The following is a 19,205-nucleotide window of genomic DNA, read 5'->3' as shown; positions in this document are numbered from 1 at the left end:
ACTTGCCCCCTGCCCCTTGTACCACCCACGAACCTGAGACCCTGTATAACTAAGGAAAACCACATGTTCACCCCTCTTGGCCTCCGGATTCACCTTCAGCACACTGGAATAAACGCTTGCTGGAAATTTATCTGGGGCTGGGAGCCTTCTGCCTCTCTGCTGAGCCAGCCTGGTAATGTGTGTGGTTGTGTGAGCTTGATCCCTGCCTGAATACTTCTCGAGCAGTTTCTCTGTGGAGAGGCTGACTGGGAGTTAGAAAGGCTGTAGCTGAGCTCCCAGAAGACACAAAGGGCCACAAGGAGGTCAAAAAACTGAGCAGCAAGTGGAGAAAGGTGAGTCTGGCAGTGGGAGATTGAAACTCATGGACCCCCAACTCAAACTGAAGGGAAGTACCTAAATCCAGACCTTGAATGTTTGAACAAAGCATACGTTTGATTTTCATGGGTTAAAGCATACAAAGAGGACTGAAAAATGTAGGAAGGTAAGTTTCAGCGTAAGTAAATTGTCCACATTCTTGCTGTTTTCTAAATCTGAAGGCCCTCTGTGGTGCATCTATGCAATAGGTTTTGTTTGTAAGAGTGTTAACAAGCCTCCCCTTTCATCAGATGCTCTTCCTTGCTTTATAAAAGGATGAAAGAATTGGTTACCCCTCACAGATATGTGATGGACAAATGGAGAGGAAAAAAGTCAGTGGACACTTGTATGTGAAAAGTCATGTAGCAGGGCATCCCACTCCCTGTTGCTTGTTAACTGGTGAGTCAACTCAAACCTGACAAAGCTGTCTTGTGAGTTATTTTGGCACCATAGGATTATCATTGGTCTGGCATTTCCCAGCTTACAGTAAGTGTCTTACTGTGTGAGATCTGGAAAGAGAAACTGGATTTCTGACTGACAGGCACCTACCTTTACAAACTATATAAGCTACATCCAACTTTCACAAAGCAGAAATCTTCTGCACATTTTCCTGGAAATGCCTCAGAGCAGGGATGCCTGCTTTGTGGTTACTTCTCTGGGGACTAAGTATTTCTTTTGCTAGTTTTGATATAGGTACCTTGATGCTATGCACTGTTTTATGTAATCTACTGGTAGTTATTTTGTTTTATACTGTGTCATAAGTAACTCTGATTAAGACTTTTCATGTGTTACCTCCTGTCTGTTCAATAAATAACTAATTTTATAAACAGACCTGACCTACCATCCTTAGACCTTGCAGGCTGGAGGGATTTCTTAAATTTAAGCTGTTGCCAAAAATCTGAGGCTAAGGCAGGGCTTGTCTGAAGCTCCCACTTGTCCTGTGACAAGTCAGTGTGCAAAACTGGATTTCTAAAGGGACAAAGGAGCTTCCAGAGAAGAAGTCCCTAAATTTTGAAGGATTTTTTTTTTTCAGGATGTGGAAAAGCAAACTTACTGGTTTTCATTTCATTTAGTATTTTATTTTAAAGCAAATAATGCCTTGGGAAGGCTGACCTGAAACAGAGACAGGAAAAGAGCTATTGAATAAAATAGGTGTTTATTCGAAGGCCTCTAGGATCCACCTTGGGCAGGAAAAAAGTCTGACCAGGGCTACACCCGAGGTGGACTCCAACTGGTCACAAAATAACTGTCCAGTCACAAAGCCTTACATTTCTGTAAGTTTTGGTCTGTTTGCATATTTGGGGTTTAATTGTCCAATTACATCTTCCGGTTGTGAGGTCCCATCCTTCTTGTTTCTCTGTTCAGCCTACCGTTGTTTATGATTTGGGCCTGAAAGTTCTAACTGTTGTCCTTGGTCTTCAGCAGGAAAGGATTTGTTTTGTCTCCCTACTCTGTGAAGAGAGCTTACCAGCACTTAATATGAAGCTCAGAGCTGCACCCCTAGGCAGCACAGAATCTGAAAAACATGAAAGCTAAAACTGAAGGCATCATTTCCCCCTTCCCCCAGCAGACCATGTCTGCTGTCGGCAGCGGTGAGTCAGAGCCAAGCAGAATGTGCTGGGCTGGCAGTGGTGGAGGGAGCAGAGAGGTGCCATAGTGGGGACAGTCGTGGGGAACAAAACAGTGACAGTCTGAGGTGTGAGGAGCAAAATGCTGCCGAGCACAGCCTAGCACAGTGGTCTGGAAAATGAGCAGTGTGACATGGATGATCCAGCTTTTGGGGGGGTTCTGTCCATCATTGTTTTCCTTTGTCTTGGATTCAGGGATAGGAAGTGTTAGCTGTGGGAGCCTCCTCCACCATCTTGCTTTTGTCCTGGGGGTCACATAGTGTGTGGGAATGGTTGCCACCTTGTCTTTGGAAAAACAGGTGGAGCCAGCGGCACTGGAATGCCAGCCATCTTGTCTTTGTCCCAGCTGCCCTGTGGAACTAAGATGAGGTGGTGAACACCTTTTTGTGGGTAAAGTATCTCTTTTTGTATACTTTTGTTATTAACATTGTTGCTCTTTGCTTTCAGTAAATTATCTCATCCCACAGTCTCTGCTTTTGTGTGTCTCTTACCAGAAGGGGTGGGGGGAAGAGGGGCGGCTTATTTGGAGTTTAATTTTCTGCCTGGTGTTAAACCACCATGGACCAGTTCCTTGTTTAAAGGCAAAAGGATTTAAGAGAATTTGCCGTTTCTGAGCCACAGGGAGGTGTCACCTGACACCATCTCCTGTGGCTGTCCTGCAGCTGGCAAAGAGAAGCCCCTTCACTGGTGGTGGAAGCTTATAAATCGACTGTTAGTATGATAACCTTTACTTTCTCTTCTCCAAAACTCAGGGTCCTACAGGCAGGACAAATGGAAGCTCGGTTATCCCAGCTTTAAGGGCTGTCCCCTTCCACAGGCACAATCTGTGCTGCTGTCCTGGTTCCAGCCAGGACAAGTTTGGTTTTTTAATAATAGCCATGAGGGAGCATGACCAGAACCCTAATTTGATACCACCCCACTTCATTGGGGGGTGGGGTTGGGAGAGGGACTCTCTTTGGGGTAAAAGGGGTTCCTTCAAGGTGGGGTCCATGGTGAGCATTTCTGCGTGTGCATCATCATCTCTTTTGTACACTTTTTAAATTAATATTGTTGCTGTTACTATAATGAACAGTAACAGCAACAATTCTTATCTCATTGCTGTTTCCAGGATATTGTTCTTAGCCTGTGATCTTTCACCTTTTGTGCTTTCAACTCCCAACTCCATTCTGGGAATGGGAAGGGAGAAGGGGAGGGAGAGCAAGAGAGTGGCAGTGTGGTTTGAGAGAGTGAACCAAGAAGTACTGCTCATAAACTAGGATAGCTGCTTTAACAATCTGCATATGAAATACGTCAAGTTGTGCAGCATAACTGGATTTGCCCTTAGTTTTGATTTTGTCAGAGATCTGCCAATTAGAATTTGTTCCAACATAATGAAGTTGGCTGTTAGCAAGATGTAATCTTCTATTGATCCCCGAGGCTTGGCAAAATAGAAACACAAATAAGTGAATGAAATACGCTATACAGTCTGTTTGGATTTTCACTTGATGTTTATTTCTGTAAGTGCTTATTTTTTTCTACATCTGCTTTCAGTTGTGCCTGATTATGTCAAGTATTTTCTCAAATCTGTCAGCTTGGACTTTTTTATTCCTCTTCATGAACCTGAAATGCAATTAAGATAGCATGCAACTATTAAAAATAGAAGTGTCAGGGGGTTTTAGTGTAAATTCACGAGTAAGTGACAAAAGCTTCACTAATGCTTTTGCTCCCTGGTATTACCAGTTTGTATCTGAAATAGACTAGCAGCAATCTAGCCAACATTTGCCCTCTTATTCCAATGCAGGTATTCTGTCATTGTTCTAGATTAGATAGATCCTTTCTATAACAGAGGAGTTCTACAACCCTTTTTCAATAGATGGTGATGCTCTGAATGACACACACTCCCCAGAGTATCGAGGAGATGGGTACTGGTAGGAGCAGACAAGGTATTTCTAATGCTACAGAATTAAAGCAGTCTCTACAGTGCCCTTCTCTCCCCAAAGGAGGTGTGATTTTTGGGACAGCAGTCTCCACCTGAATGTGTTTCCTGGCAGCTCTTGCAGTTGCTGCCACAAGACTCTTCTTGTGGAGCTGCTACCTCTGTATGAACCACTGAGCTCATCTTTTGGCAGTGCAACCTCTGCTACACTGCCAGAGCTGCAACTGGTGTTGGTAAACAGCATCTGACTGGTGAAAACAGGCATCCACTTCGCTGTGATTTCTGCATTTTTGAGGCAGAAGGAGGCTACCAGTAAGGTACAGGAAATAAACAGCAACCTTAACAGTATTTAAAAACATTTTAAAAATTCTTCTCATGGTATACTGTGTGAATACAGCTCGGAAGCAGGACTCAAAGTACTGCTGAACTCATTACAGAAGCGGATGTGCTAGAGGGCTACAAGCTCTTCCTCCTGAAGGAGGAAGAGATCAGGGTGTATGTATGCTTGTGTGCAAGACAGTACAGGCCTGCGTAAGTTTCTACTAGCCCATAGTTAAGCAATGCTACTACAAAACGTAGATATGGTTGCTGTGCTTGGAAGGTGCATAAAGCAGCAGTGTGTTCAATGGAATTGGCTTCCTGATGCAAGCCATGGAGAGCCCATCTCTTCAGTTGCCTGGCAGTGTACCTATTGCAGTGTTCATGTGATGCCATAGCTTTGCGAATCTTTAAGTGAATCTATGTTAGTTTTGACATCTTTTTGTAGGGGTAGAATAATTAAAAAAAAATCTGTTTTTTATCCTTACATTTTTTATCCTTAAAAGCTGCAAATCTTTTGAGGTTCAGTTACAGTATCTCTTCCATTGTACATAAATGCATGAGAAACCAGATATTTAGGTAGTTTTAATGTAGCTTTTCTACAGATGGTGGAGCAACAGTCATTTATAACAGTCAAAGGTGACTTCATTAGGCTAACATAAAAGCAGAAATTAAGAGTGTAAAGGGATTTTCTCCCCTTTCTTACCTTGGGAGCTATCAACTCCATAAAACTTCTGTGATGTTAAGCATGGGGTTTGTTTCACTTGCAAACGAAATAGATTTAGCAATGACCCAGCTCCTCTTTCTATCATTCCTAAAAGTAGCAACCCTACTCTTATTTGCCCTGTTTTCCACAAGGCAAGCATAGATAAGTTCACTTTCACTTCCAGATTAAGTTAAGTGCCTTCTAGTTTCATCAACATTATTCTGCTACCATTTAGTTCAAGTGCAAAACACCACTAATATATTCCTAATCACTAATGAATTCCCAGCACCTAGGTGACTAATCACCAGTGTTTTCTTTTCATCCAGCTCTTCAAATCAATACAAGTTCATTGAAAGAGCAATGTTAAAATATCTGCTAATGTGATAATACCAGGGCTCTACTACATACACAGAAATCTACATCAGCGGGGAGAGAAAAAGGTGGAATCTTCTAATATCCCTTGCAAAAAGAAACCCCAAAACAAGTCCACCAAATCAGCAGTTCTGCTTCTGCTGCTGAGAACAGAGGTTAAATGACATCAAAAATTAAGAGAATATATTTTATCTGTGTGAGATTGCTGTCCTACAGGGTTACCTTAATATCAAAATAAAGGGCAGAGTGAAACAAAAAAAATGTAGAAACCCAAGAATTTATCCTAGCCTACACTACTTTCAGAGATGTAACAGATACAGAGCATCCACTGTTGTGTGTTAAACACTCACCTCTCCCCCATAGAGTATGACCATACCTTTTTCATGCCAATATCTCTTGACTTGCTCCTCAGCTTATTAACTTGAGATTCAGCTATTTCAGCCCTTTCTTCAGCATCATCCAGATCATGTTGTTGTTTTCTGTACTTTGAGAGGTACAGATTGGCTTGAGCTTCCTGGTGAGAAAAAAGAGTGCAGCTGATTTCCTCGTGTCCACATGAAACAAAGCTTTTAATTTCAAGTGGGATGAAAAGTGCTCAGCATGAGTAGGTAACAGCTGTGTGGGCACCACTTGCCTCCTGCAGAACTGAGGTTGTTGTTGTTTTACAGAGTTGATATTTCTAGTGGCATTTTCCATGTTAAGTGAACTGAGAGGCTCTCAACGTGTCTTCTGAGGGGCTAGGAGGAAAAAAGTCCTTCCTGTTCTTTCCCTTCCCCCTGCTTCTCTTGCAAATTATACTGGAGTCTTAGGATAAAACTGGAATGCTTTTTCTTAAATATAATCAACAAATACACTATTTATTTTTCTTCATATATAATATAAATACAGTTTTATATGCAGGGCTTATATAGATATGAAAAGAAATATGGACACAAGATGTGCATTTGTACTAGAAGTTTCTATGGATAAAACATTGTGGGTTTACAACAATACGTCTTTCAAAGGTAAAAAGGCCCAAATAGTTACTTACAGCTTCCTCTGCTTGGTGCTTGTAGCTCTTAACTTTTAATTGTAGCTTGTCAATCAGATCCTGCATCCTGGCAAGATTCTTCTTATCTTCTTCTGACTGTATCAAAACACCATTAATTGGGTTGATAGAGTAAAAAGGCTTAAAGCATCTCCCACAATACAATAATTATGGATGCCATACATATTTTAGAAACTTACAGCTCGAAGCACAAACTAGCACATGAATAAAAATTTCTACATCATTGTTGAAGATGTGTGTAAGTGTGGAGGGTGAAGACTGAGAGTACCCTTCCCATGTATAGATGTGTAAATATATATTTATATAAAGATATACATGTGCACATACTTTCAGAGGTGTGTAAATACACACAGGCAGAGATCCTTGCTCAGGGGTGAGGAGCACGCTTGTCATTATAAAGTGTGTCATTACAGATTGAAGCAGATATGGGTAAGCCTAGAACTGAGAATTTGCATAATTTGAAGTTTGATTCGCAGGCATTCCTGGTAAAAAAGAGCCTCGTTTAAGCTGTCATGCTCCATAAACAGAGGGACCAGCTAATTCTGCCCACACACTGTATTCAAAGAAAACAACCTTCAGCTTCTGCATACAAAAGTCAAAGGAAAACAACAGGTAGGAGGCTAAGTAATCTCCTAAGGATAGGTGGATAGGTTTATCTTCTTAATGCTGTTCAAAGCAAAAGGATAAGTGCTCTGTGCTGCAGGCTTTTTTGAAGGGCAGGCAGCATGAACAGCTGTTAGCAAACCTGCAGGAGGCTCAAGACTAGAGCCTGCTGCTTAGTAATAGGTGACACAGCCCTGGGAGTCAGCAACCCTACACTGAGCAGGGCATTAGAGTCACCTGAGTCCTTCTGGCTCCTGTTAGCAACAGCAGCACATCTGAGAGGGAGCTGGGCTCTTTCTTCCCTTGCATTGTAAATAGTCATTGGAGCCTGTTCCATATTAATACTGTGCTAAAAATGTCCAAATCCCAGCAACAGCTTTCTAACATTAGTTATAGCAAATCAGGCAAGAGGATGACGATCACTGACACAGGTTGCCCAGAGAAGCTGTGAATGCTCCTTTCCTGGAAATGTTCAAGGCCAGGTTGGATGGGGCTCTGAGCAGCCTGGTCTAGTGGAAGGTGTCCCTGCCCATGGCTGGAATGAGGTGATCTCCACGGTCCCTTCCAACCCAAAGCATTCTGTGATAGAAACCCTTGACAGGTGTTCCTCCTATGTCTAAAGCGTCCTGCAGTCAAAAAGCTCTGACTAAGACTGTCTTTTATCCTTCCCTGTAAGGCTGAGACTGTTTACAACATTTCTTGCCAGTGACCTGGTGGTTACTGGTGGTTGCTGCATACCTGGTAAGTCAGCTCCTTTATGCGCCTCTCAAACTTGCGGGCTCCTTTCTGGGCATCCGAATTACGACGGAGTTCAGTCTCGAGTTCATTCTCCAGCTCACGAACCTGCAAAAAGGGAAAAACCCTTGCCATTATGCTACATGTTTGTAAAGCAGCAGATAATTTGGTTCACAGTTTGAGAAACACTGACTTGATAGGTATCTCCATAGAGTCAAATTTCAGAAAGAGTTCAAAATATCACCTTTCCACTCTGTTTCTTCACAGAAGTATTCCAGCTGCACTATCAGTTAGAAGTGCAGACGTGTAAAGGCCAAAAAAGTCTAACCAAAGCAAGCATTGGGAGAGGCTTTTGCTGATTTTATGTGCTGTGGCTTTTAATTCTTTTTAACCAAGGGTTTTGTTCATCTGATGGTCAGCAGCTTGTAGCTGTATAATGAAGGGGAAGCATCCCTCCAAGAACTGCACACCTGCACTTTGTGAAACAGAGAAAAGTGTCCATCCTATCCCTTCTCAACCTCTGTAAACTTGTCAGGCAGCATTAGTCTACCAATCTGGTGCCAATTCTGTAAGCAGGAGGCAGTAGTCTGCAGTTGGATCACAAACTTACCCTGGATTCCAGTTTTTGGATCTGCTTCTTGCCACCTTTCAGAGCGATTTGTTCTGCTTCATCCAGTCGCTTCTGGAGGTCTTTAATGGTTTGCTCCATGTTCTTCTTCATTCTCTCTAAATGAGCACTAGTATCCTGCTCCTTTTTGAGCTCCTCAGCCATCATTGCTGCCTGAAAAAACAATCACTTTTTACAGGAAGTCCTGTATGCTGTTGAATTATGTTTCAGAATAGATGGTGGAAGATCAATCCTGAACTACCCCTTATTTGGACAATTCCCTGAGTCAAAGCTGCACAGAATACCTGCTGTGTGCATATCTTGCCTGGACAGAGATAATGGAAGGACAGAAAAATCTTGAAGGCCTTTCTCCCCCTCTCTGTTCTAATGCTTTTATTTAAGATTCCACCTCTCCCTTTTTCTTGTTTTCTTTATACCAGTGCTGTACCACTAGGGTTCTCATTTACAATGCCTACAAGTAAGCCTGTGACATTCACTACACTACAGTGTCCTTAGAGACTGTGGTATGAAAAGAAGTGAGCAAGGAGCCAGCCTACTTACATCTGTGATTGCTTTCTTGGCTTTTTCTTCTGCATTCCGGCACTCCTGGAGTGATTCTTCCACTTCATTTTGCATCTGGGAAATGTCACCCTCCAGCTTCTTCTTTTGATTGATCAGGCTTGTGTTCTTTTATTAAGTTTTCCCCAAATGAATAGTGGAAAATGAGGAAAAGTGATGATTAGAGACATTTCCTCTAAATACCGTAGCACAGCAAGGCTTCCTGATTTTTGCCACTTCTGGATACATTTGGGAATGCAGACCCAGATGTGTGGTATGGGCTGGCTTGACTAGCATAGGTAGCTTCAGACTGAAGAAATAATAAAAATATTCTCAAAGCTGTAAATATTCAGATTTTGATTCAGATAAAATAATAAGCAGTAGGCTGAAATAGAGGAATAAATAAGGCTGTTCATTTTGGTAAATTAATGATCCTTAATCAGCCAGTGAGATGATTAAAACATCAGCACCAATGGGCTGGAGAAAACACTGCAAAACGTCGCCAGCCTGTAGCACATTTTCATTTCTTTGTGACTATTATTTGGTGAAGAGAAGCTTTTGCTTTTAGTAAAAATGCTGTCAAGTCAGGATATGCCCCTCCATGTCACCCCAGAAATGGCAGTGTCCACCTGGACAACACCCAAAGGCTGATCTCAATGGATCTCTGCAGGCACAGAGAGCACTTTGCTGCAGGCAGGTTCCTGTGGTTTCCTGCCCTGCATCATCTCCCTCCCGTGAGAGCCCAGCCCTGGGGTTTTCACTGCTGAGTAACACCACAAAAGCAGCACCTGTCTTGTTCTCCAGAGGAATGCATCACTGTCCAGGGCATGGCCTAACTAAAACAGGATACTGGTTTTTACAGCAGGGAAGAATGAAAGAAATCAAAATTACTCATTTTATTTTCCATCAGTGTTTTTTCTGGAAGCTGTTTAAAATAGTTGGATGAATCATCAGTTCCAGCTAACTTGGAGCCAGGTGGCACATCTCCAGAGAGACTTAACTTCTCTGTCCCTCTGGAGGGGTGCCAGGGTGTGTCTGATTTGTGATAGCCATGGACAAACAGTGTCAGTGATCAACAGAGAAGGTTTAGGGTAACCAGTGAGGGAGAGGGCACAGAAAAAGCCAAACCTGACTGTGAAGCAGGTTCACACGTTCAGTGGCTTCCAGCAGTTCATGCTCTGCCAGCTTCCTTGCCCTTTCAGTCTGGTCCAGCAAAGCCCTCAGCTCATCCAGCTCTGACTGGAGAAGATTGTTCCTCCTGTCAGAGACTGCCAGCTGCTCCTTCAGATCTTCATTCACGTGTCCTGAGTCATCCAGCTGCACCTGAAGCTCCTAAAATAAAGCAACACAATGCCATTTCAAGCCCTCTGTCCTTGTAGCAGGGAAACCCAGATTGCAGCAGCTACCCAGGACCAACCTCAAGAATTTCAGTGCTTTTTTTAATTTGTTATATTTTTATTTTATTTCCAAACTGTAAGTTAAATAGCTTTTGTGGTATGTGGTGTAATGGAGGAAAAAAAAATCTGTGTCCTCAAATCTCTCAGAGCTGGTGGCTCTGGGAGAGGAGACAACAGAAGAGGTGCCTTGGCAGGAAACACTTTTTTTTTTAAGCTATTACAAATGTTGATGCAGACAACAAACCTGAATATACACACACTCCCTGTACTCCAGACAACTCACTTGCTCTCTGCTTCTTTTAAAAGCCTTGCAAGCTCACAAGAAAATTACAGGTTTTTAGTTCCTCATGATGTAACTTTCTGCCCCTGCAAGAGGCTGCAGCCAGCGAGGGTTTTATGACTGGATCTTGTCCAGCTTGTATGCAAGTCTGAGAAGAAATCCACATTTCAGTATTCTCTTACACCAGACGTGGTCACCAAGGCTTTCCCTTTACACTGTTGGAAGTAGCTCCCCTCTGAATTACCAGTGCTGGTTTGGTCTGTGCAAAGGAAACCCAGCCCATGAGTGCTGCTGGGTGCTTGGGGGGCACCAGTACCTTTATTTGTGTCTGCAAGACACGTGCTGACTTGGTTGCCTCTGCAGCATGCCTGTTAGCGTGGCTGAGCTGGATTTCCATCTCATTGAGGTCCCCTTCCATCTTCTTCTTCAGCCGGATGGCCTCGTTCCTGCTGCGGGCTTCAGAATCCAGGGTGGACTGCAGTGAATCTATGGCACGTTGCTGGTTTCTCCTGAAAAGGACATGAAGGATGGATGGAATGATTTTCCTCTCTGTGCAGGGATATAGAAGTCTTTGCAGCAGTACTTCACATTCTGAAAGTGTCTCCCTTCCAGAAATAGTATCTTTCTGACTGGCATAGGTAGCACATATGGGTAGCATACATAGTTTCCTGTGCCTCACTGCTGTCTAACTGGCTGGTGTGCTTCACACCCTCAGCTAACTCCTGATCTGTCAGCATCTCCAGCATCCTTCTTCTGTGTTTCCTTTGGCAGTACTGGAGCAAGGAGTGCTCTCAGAGCTCTTGTAAACACAAGCAAGTACGGATTTGAACCTGCCAAGAAGCACTTTCAGCCTAACAGTCACTTAGTAAAATACTTACTGGATAATTTCCTGGAATGATTTACATGTCAGCCTTTTGCTGAAGGCATTAGTGGAGGGGATTAATCAAACTGAAGGTAGGTTGCTACATTCTAAGCTCTAGGTGCTCTTTATAGTAAATGGCATGTGTAAGCTGCAATTTATTGTCTTAAAATAGATGTTGAAAAAACTTTTCTTGTGCTAATTATAAGGGGAATGAGTCATTAATATAAATCTGTGTTACAGACATCTAAATTTAGAAGTGATTAAACCCACCCAATTGACAGCCTGGTCCCCCTGGGAAAGGAAGCTTAATGTCAATTTAAAGACAAAACAGATACAAACAGCCTAATTTTCTTGATTCTGTAACACAGAAGTCCTACAGGGGAAGTTTTGCTCTCTTACAACCAGAAAGTAACTCCAAGAATGTGACACACGTGGAAACATTTATTCCACTGCCGGCCAAGTTCTGCTGGAAGTGCAGGAGTTCTAGGAAATCACCAAGTCAACAAGAAAAAATTGAGGCTTTTATTGCTTCAGCAAGTTCAGCAAGATACTGAACTGTGCCCTAGACTCCCAGAAGACAACACACAGTGTCTGCTGAACACTCATTGTGAAGCTGAAGCAGAAAGCACCAATTACCACAGCTTGTCCTGAGATCTCTGCAATCCAGACATCTGCAGGACACCAGAAGGTGAAAAGGCCAAAATATTCTTGGTTTTGAAGCAATGAAATATCAATCCCTCTGGGTATGCTGGACAGGGTGGGCCTTGGACTTCCCCTTCCCTAACCTTTATCCTATCAACGACCAATGACATGATTCTTGAATTAATGACATTACAACACTGACTAATTCAAGGCCAAAGACACACTCTTCTTAAGTGTTTAACTCTTCAGACTTGCTTTTTGCTGGGTGGGAGGGGAGAGACAAAAGACACCATCTTCCTCTCACCAAACTTCTTTCCATTTTTTCCTATTTATCCTCTTACCTGCAAGTTCCTCTCCTGTTTCATTCACACTTTCTGCATGTCTGCAGTTCTCATTGCTCACCCAATGCTGTACACATAACAGAAAGCTCCTCACATCCTCCCACACTCAGTATAGCTGTAATTGCATAAATTAACTAAATGCCTGCAGATAACATAGGTTTGAGCACCACTGAGGCAAATACTGCTGATTTTGCTTGGGGGTCCCCCTGGGAGGCAGCCATCCCACACAGGATTAGGAGATGGCAGCTCTCTAGACCTACGTGCCTCCACACTGTCAACATATGGAGTTAGTGGCCTTGGTCTGCTGTGAACTGATTATGCCAGCCAGTTATTTTACAGCTGCAGTGTGTTATGCATGATGGGTTTAATTGCACACTGTCAGAAACTGATCTGACAGGAATATTTGAACTGAGCAAGGGAAATGTGGCACTGCTACCCTTTGGCAAATAGTCAGAGCTGTCTTGGTTTCTGGTACAGACAGTACATGGCATAGCTACCTGTTGTGCATTTAACTGGCTTGGGTCTTGAGAATAGTTCCAGTATTTTCAGACTTTTCCCTTCAGAAACATGCTGCTTCCTGCACAGTACCTTATATTGTCCATTTCTTCCTCCTTTTCTGTCAGTTTTCTTTCAAACTCTGCTTTAACCTGAGAAAGTTCAAGCTGAAAACGTAGGGTCTTACTTTCTTCATGCTCCAAAGCTCCCTGAAATAGAAACACCAAGAGCTTGCAAACCAGGAATTGATTTTTTTTCCCCCCGAACTACAAACAGCTGCACAAACATGATTCCTTCACACTTCTCTTCCTGTTTCCTCCTGTCTCTCTCTCTAGGCAAGGACACAAGTAGCTTACATGGCAAAACAACACATTTATTTGCCTTCTAATGCAACCTGACAGCTGGAAAACCAAGCAGCAAGCTCCTCAGAGGACAAACTGTCAAACAGTCCTTAGCTCATAAAAAACATCCAAACAGCACACCAACACCTTCAGCCCTGCCTGCATGGTTTTGACATCAACAGATGTTCCCTGCTCCACACCTCTGTACAGACACCCTCTGGAAATTCACAGGCTTGTAAAGGGACAGAGATAAGCTAAAACAAGATTGAGTGAAGGGGTCCACACATCCATCCTCTCCCACTCACAAAAATCTCTCCAAATCACAAAGTGTTAGAAACTTCAGAATTACATAATCTTATTGGACAATATGACTTCAAGGAAAGAAATAAAAGCCATCAGCTCTGTATGACAAAGTGCAAAAACTCGCTGCCACTTCTTTCCAATTAACATGAAGACAAGTCTGTGAAACAGGGGTGATTTGTTTCTGTGTCTTTATTCTTACATTTCTCTCATACATAGAAGTGAAGAACTAAGCAGACAACAGCCCATAAAGAAATAGCAAGGCCTCTGACTTTCAGGTCTTGCATAAGTCAGGCTCAGTGTCATTCTGCCTCCCTGCTGCTCTCACTGAACACGAACAAAAGCACAGAACTGAACATTGTGTTTTGGGAGGTGCTCTCTGAAGGATGGAACTGCACAAGCTTAGCTATGCTTCCCTCGAGAGAATGTGGAAACAGAATGAGGGTTGTGAAAACAAAGCTATACAAAATCCCTGCTGATCTCCAGCCAACATGCAGCAGGTCAGTCAAATACACACCTCATTACCAGGAGCCATAACATATTACTGGGAACAGCATGTGGAAATTCTTTGTCATCAGCAGTGACTGCCAGAGGCCCAAATTCACAAGAAAGGGAGAAAATCTGCATTAACCCATTTCTTTTGCATTGAGAATAACATACATTACCACTTTACTTTGGTTAGTTCCTAATGCCACTGAGTTTTAGAAATCCATTCCACACAGTCCAGGAAAACTAACTGTGCCCCTTAGATCCCTCAAGAACTGATGTATTCTTCCTAGCAAGGGAAGTTTTTTGACAGAGTACATAATCATTCTCCACATCTCAGAGCTGTGGAAGGAAGAGATGCTCTTTGCTCTGTTCTGATTATAATACCTATTTGCAGGGAGTACACAGCCAGACAATGTATAAAGCATCCTATAACAGACAAAACAAGTTGCACAGCACTGAAGTTATTAACAGATTCCCTTCACTGGGTGACCTTTGGTTTAGCAGATATTATTTAGATGCCATTCAAAAGAAATGCAGCCTTGACTAAAAATCCCTTGCTTCTGCCAGCACCATGTACACCCTTTCTTAGCCTTGTAATGCATCTCACTTCCAAAAAAATCTCTCTGCTGAGCCCTTTAAGTGAATAACAAGGATTTCCAGTTGGATTGTTCTGTATTGGTTTGTTTCTGGAAATTGAGATGAGGCAACCCTCTTGGGTATGTGCCTATTTGGCACGGTAGAAATTAAAGCAGTGAGGCCAAAAATGTCTACTGAATTCCTACAGGACTGTTTTCATTTGTATTCTGAGACTGCTGCATTTTCTAAAGCAGGCTGCAATATCCAACACAATATCTGTAAAAGCAAAAGTTATCAGGAGGCTTGTTTTCTCATTCTCATAAACAGGAAATGGTGAATTTGCTGTTGGAAACTAGATGCTTGAAATATCTGATAAAAGAGGGTAAGACCACAATTTTCAGCATTTCTATTTTCTGAAAGACTGAAATGTTCTACATCAAAGTGAGCAAGGACTGAATTTTGAGACAGTGGGCGGAATATGTCTGAGCTTCCTGAAAATGAAAAACAAACACCAAACCAACCAACCAGAGGAGAGAAACAAGGCTAGTGAAGGGTCTAGAAAACATGTCTTGTGTGGAACAGCTGAGGGAGTTGGGTTTGTTTAGTCACAAGAGAAGATTCAGGGGGACCTCTTCACTCTCTACAATACCCTGTGAGGAGGTTGTAGTGAGCTGGGAGTCAGGCTCCTCTGCCTACAGTGAGAGGACTAGAGGAAATGGCATAAAGCTCAGACAGGGGAGGTGCAGATTAGATATTAAAGGAAAAAAGAAGTCTCTGTATTTCACTGTTCAGGCCTTGGAATAGGCTCTCCAAGGAGATGGTGCAGTACCTATACCTTGAGGTATTCAAGGAACAACTGGATCTGGTCCTAGACAATGTGGTTTAGTGGTTTAGGGGTTTCAGGGATAGTGCAGGGTGGATGGTTGGGCTGAATGATCTCAAAGGTCTCTTCCAACCTTGATGATTCCATGATTCTAACAAAAGCCCAAAGGCTACAAGGCACCTCCTTGCAAAAGGCCTCCACTGATGATCATAGGCCTGACATCTCCAAAAGTCACTAGTCACTCTTGAAGATACTGGATAGCAAGGCTGGAGGAGCTGGATGCAGAGAAGTTGCACATGCTAGAAATCAACACATTGGCTGTTTCCCTGAGAAGATGAAAAGAATGGAAAATCCTGATAAAGACACCCACTTTCTCTTCCCTTGAGCTTTTTTCCTTACCTCCGCTTCTTCCAGAGCCAGCTGAACTTCTGACTTCTCTTGCTCAACCTGCTTCTTGATTTTTTCTATTTCATGGAGACTCTTGTTTCCCTCACTAATCTGATTGGTCAGATCAGAAATCTCCTCTGAAACAAAATAGAATGGATGGACTTAGCAAACAGAGAGTTTGGAACATCCTGCAATTCATAGAGCATGATTAGAGCACCCATGCCTTAAACTGCTACCTCAAGGGCTCTTCTTTACAAGAGCCCTACCTTACTTTCACTTATAGCAAGATATTTTATCCAAACAACTTGAAGGCACAGCTTTAGCTGCGCATGCTTTTTGAAGTGGCTATAGTGATTTAGTTTTTATCTGATCTGCAAGCTAGGAACAACATGCTCTCCTGTTTAGGCTTCATCCACTGCACCTCTATCATCTCTCTTGTTCTTCCCTTGAGACTGCCTTCTCTGCCAGTGAGTTTCACTGACAGTGGGCAAAGGGAAGCCTCCTCTGCTCTGGCCATACCAGTCTCCGTGTTCAAAACATTCACAGGCAGCATCAGTGTCTCAAATGACATATCTCATCTTGGGATGAGATAAACATCTTTCCCCACTGCAGCTGCAGGGCACCTGCACCCCTCCAGCCATCTGCTGGTGTGGCTTTTGCACTGGCTGCAGGACCTGAATGAAGCCTACCTTGGAGGTTCTTGTTTTCCCTTTTCAAAGTCTCCAGGTGGTCCAGTGTCTCCTCATAGGCATTCTTCAGCTTGAAGAGCTCAGTGCTGAGGCCACGGGCCTCCTTCTGGGAAGCCTCCAGCTCTGCCTGTGACTCCTCGTACTTCTGCTTCCAGTCATTGATGATCTTGTCAAAACCACGCTGCTTCTTGTCCAGCGAGGCAGCTGCTGAGTTGGCCTTCTCCAGGTCAATCATCATGTCTTCCAGCTCATTCTGCAGCCTATGCTTTGTCTTTTCCAGAGAAGAGCACTTGGCATTGGCTGCCTCAATTGCTTCCTCAGCTTCTTGCAGGCGAGCAGCGAGCTTCTTCCTATCGGGTGGGGAGACACACTGAAATGACCAAGTGTAACTGCTGCAGTGTTATGCAGAAAAACTGACACCAAAGCAATAGCTCAGTAACTCAGTTCTGAAAGGAAAAACAGGGAGGGGGTGAGGATGAGGCAAGGGGAAGAGGAACAGAGAGGGATGTTGAACTTCTAAAGAGGAGGATGGAAAAAAACAGCTTAAATTATGAATACTGGCATGTGGCAAAACATTTTGTGTGTGTCTGTGGATATTTGAAATTGAACTTCTGAACTCTCAGGCACCAGCTAGCTACTTACTAGCTGTAACCAGTAACGGCTAGTTGTAAATTTTTTATAAGACACGTTCTAAATGACAGTGTCATTTTCCTCTAATTAAGAGATACGAGACAACCACTAGTTAGGAGGCTGGTCATGCCCTGGACTTTTGTTCATAGACTATTTAGATTGGGAAAACAAGGAGTCCTGGCAAGAAGAGGTGCTGGAAAGAAAAGATGGCCTAGAAAGAGGATCATCGAGATAACAGATGAAGAAAATATGCTGAAAGTGTGGTAAGATCCTGCAGGTCAGAGATGTGCAGAGGGAGAAGTTGGAGATGTTCAGAGACCTTGCCCAGCAACCTGAGCATGGTAACTGGGAGCAGCTGTACAGTGTGTGAGCCAATGACTTTCTGCCCTACTTTCCCAGGGCAGCCATCATCTCTCAGTGGGAAAGGGAAGTCAAGACCAAGGAAACATAGTACTGGGCCAGGGCAAAGTAAGAGAGTGTGATGTAACTAAGTAGGACTATCTGATTTTGTTAGTTCTCAAATAAACCCCAGTATCCACAGCTTGTACTCCAGAGATAAGCACTCAGCAGAAACACTGGCCTGCCCAAGCAATATGAAGAACAGAAGAAGGATAGCCCCAAATTACAGCATTGAGTCAGGACTTTCCAGCCAGGAAAGTTTCCAATTCTATTTCTTTAGCACACAGCAGGACCTGGTGAGCAGAGTCCTGGCAGCCAAGGGCATGCTGAAGCCCACATAACTCACTTGGCATCTTCCAGCTCCTCAGTTCTCTGAATGGCATCAGTCTCATACTTTGTTCTCCACTGTGCCACTTCTGCATTTCCCTTGGAGAGAGCCCGCTGCAGCTCTGCCTTGGCTTCCTGCTCCTCCTCATACTGCTCCCGCAAGAGATCACAGTCGTGCCTGGCTGCTTGCAGGGCATGAGCCAGGGCGTTTTTGGACTGCAGAGATAGAAAAGTCACAGCATTGCAAAGTTACCTACAGCAAAACCAGAAAAAACAGCCCCTAGACATTTAAATGGAGGCTTAAGGTTCTTTTTTGCCTCTAGCTTTGACAGTCCAGGTCAAGTGAGGTGAAAATTTTTTGAAGTCATCCCTAACTGGTGACATGAGGAGGAAGACTGAGAATAATTTAACAACTTTGGAGAAACAACCCAGATTTTTAAGATGTAAGATCTGAGATTTTGGCTATCCTACTGGGTAAGTTTTATTTAGCATTTATGTATGCCAATGATTTTCCCAAAGTCTTCTCTTGTGACTTGCCTCAGTCAGGGGCAGCAACTTACATCAGTACAATTAGTAGGAATCGTTGTCACTCCTACATGTCATTTCAGGTTTTATCTAGGCTACAATTGAATATGAACACTTTTCACCATTCCATTTCAAGGAATGGGACAGAGTTAAAGCATTACCTTGGTTTCTTCTTCTAGCTGTCTTTTAAGTTCTTCAATCTGTTGTGTAAAGGATGTTTTTCCCCGGGACAGCTGACTTATTAGTGACTCCTTCTCTTCAAGTTGTCTAGTAAACTCACCTGCCACAAGAGTGGACAAATAAAATAAAATAAAACAAACAAACAAACAAACACCCAAAAAACCAAACCAAAACAAAAAAGGCAAGATGCTGAAATGACAAAGTGGCAGTCAAAAATTATAGTCCCACCTGTCCAATTCTACTGAGGAAAAGAACTCACAGTAATTGTGATTGACCTGTTGTGAAGCTTCTTCCAAAGTTTTAACCATCAGATACTTCACCATCCTAGTTTTTCTTAGATTTTTTTTTCCTCTGGATGGGTTTAATGACTTGAGTGTTCTTGTTTGGTTGGTTGGGGTTTTTTGTACTGTCAATAGCTTGATTCATTAATTTTACTTTAGTTTGTGGATCAGAAAAGACTGATGCTTACTTTCATGGGCAATTATAACTGGTTTTACTTTTTTTTCACTGTTTTATATTCCTTTTCCGCAGACTTCTTTTGAGAGGGCTGCAAAGCACCCTGAGAACTTCACAAGGACCAGCATACAGAAGAGATGAACACATAAAGAAAACTTCACTGAGCACAGGAAGTGTGTCATTGCAGGGTGAAAATCAGTCTTACAGGAGACACAGAAGTTA

General features: G+C 43.0%; 1 protein-coding gene and 1 long non-coding RNA gene across 4 annotated transcripts in view; one reads left to right on the top strand and one right to left on the bottom strand.

Moving 5' to 3' along the window:
• MYH15 (myosin heavy chain 15) overlaps positions 1–19,205 on the bottom strand; it is a 468,786-nt gene that overhangs the window by 421,122 nt on the left and 28,459 nt on the right. The window contains exons 30-42 of one of the 2 annotated variants that reach the window (XM_066340666.1): positions 18,509–18,627; positions 17,842–18,038; positions 16,467–16,816; positions 15,790–15,914; positions 12,955–13,070; positions 10,838–11,030; positions 9,973–10,176; positions 8,848–8,973; positions 8,290–8,460; positions 7,683–7,787; positions 6,324–6,419; positions 5,670–5,807; positions 3,451–3,581 (exon numbers count right to left, since the gene is read on the bottom strand). In XM_066340666.1, coding sequence (XP_066196763.1) covers positions 3,564–3,581; positions 5,670–5,807; positions 6,324–6,419; positions 7,683–7,787; positions 8,290–8,460; positions 8,848–8,973; positions 9,973–10,176; positions 10,838–11,030; positions 12,955–13,070; positions 15,790–15,914; positions 16,467–16,816; positions 17,842–18,038; positions 18,509–18,627 — 1,958 coding nt within the window. In that variant the 3' untranslated portion in view covers positions 3,451–3,563. Of the gene's footprint in view, positions 1–3,450; positions 3,582–5,669; positions 5,808–6,323; positions 6,420–7,682; positions 7,788–8,289; positions 8,461–8,847; positions 8,974–9,972; positions 10,177–10,837; positions 11,031–12,954; positions 13,071–15,789; positions 15,915–16,466; positions 16,817–17,841; positions 18,039–18,508; positions 18,628–19,205 lie in introns of those variants that run through there. The other variant, XM_066340665.1, reaches the window with a different exon arrangement.
• On the top strand, positions 292–3,441 carry LOC136375270 (uncharacterized). Of its 2 annotated transcripts, none has more exons than XR_010746054.1 (2): positions 292–757; positions 1,780–3,441. It is a non-coding gene; the product is annotated as an uncharacterized lncRNA (long non-coding RNA). The 2 variants fall into 2 exon arrangements; XR_010746053.1 differs by having other exon boundaries at positions 292–1,632.

The sequence above is a fragment of the Sylvia atricapilla genome, chromosome 2 (genome assembly GCF_009819655.1).
Source record: "Sylvia atricapilla isolate bSylAtr1 chromosome 2, bSylAtr1.pri, whole genome shotgun sequence".
Classification (NCBI taxonomy): domain Eukaryota; kingdom Metazoa; phylum Chordata; class Aves; order Passeriformes; family Sylviidae; genus Sylvia; species Sylvia atricapilla.
The sequence above is the reverse complement of the archived record's forward strand: the minus strand, read 5'-3'. Positions and strand labels throughout refer to the sequence as shown.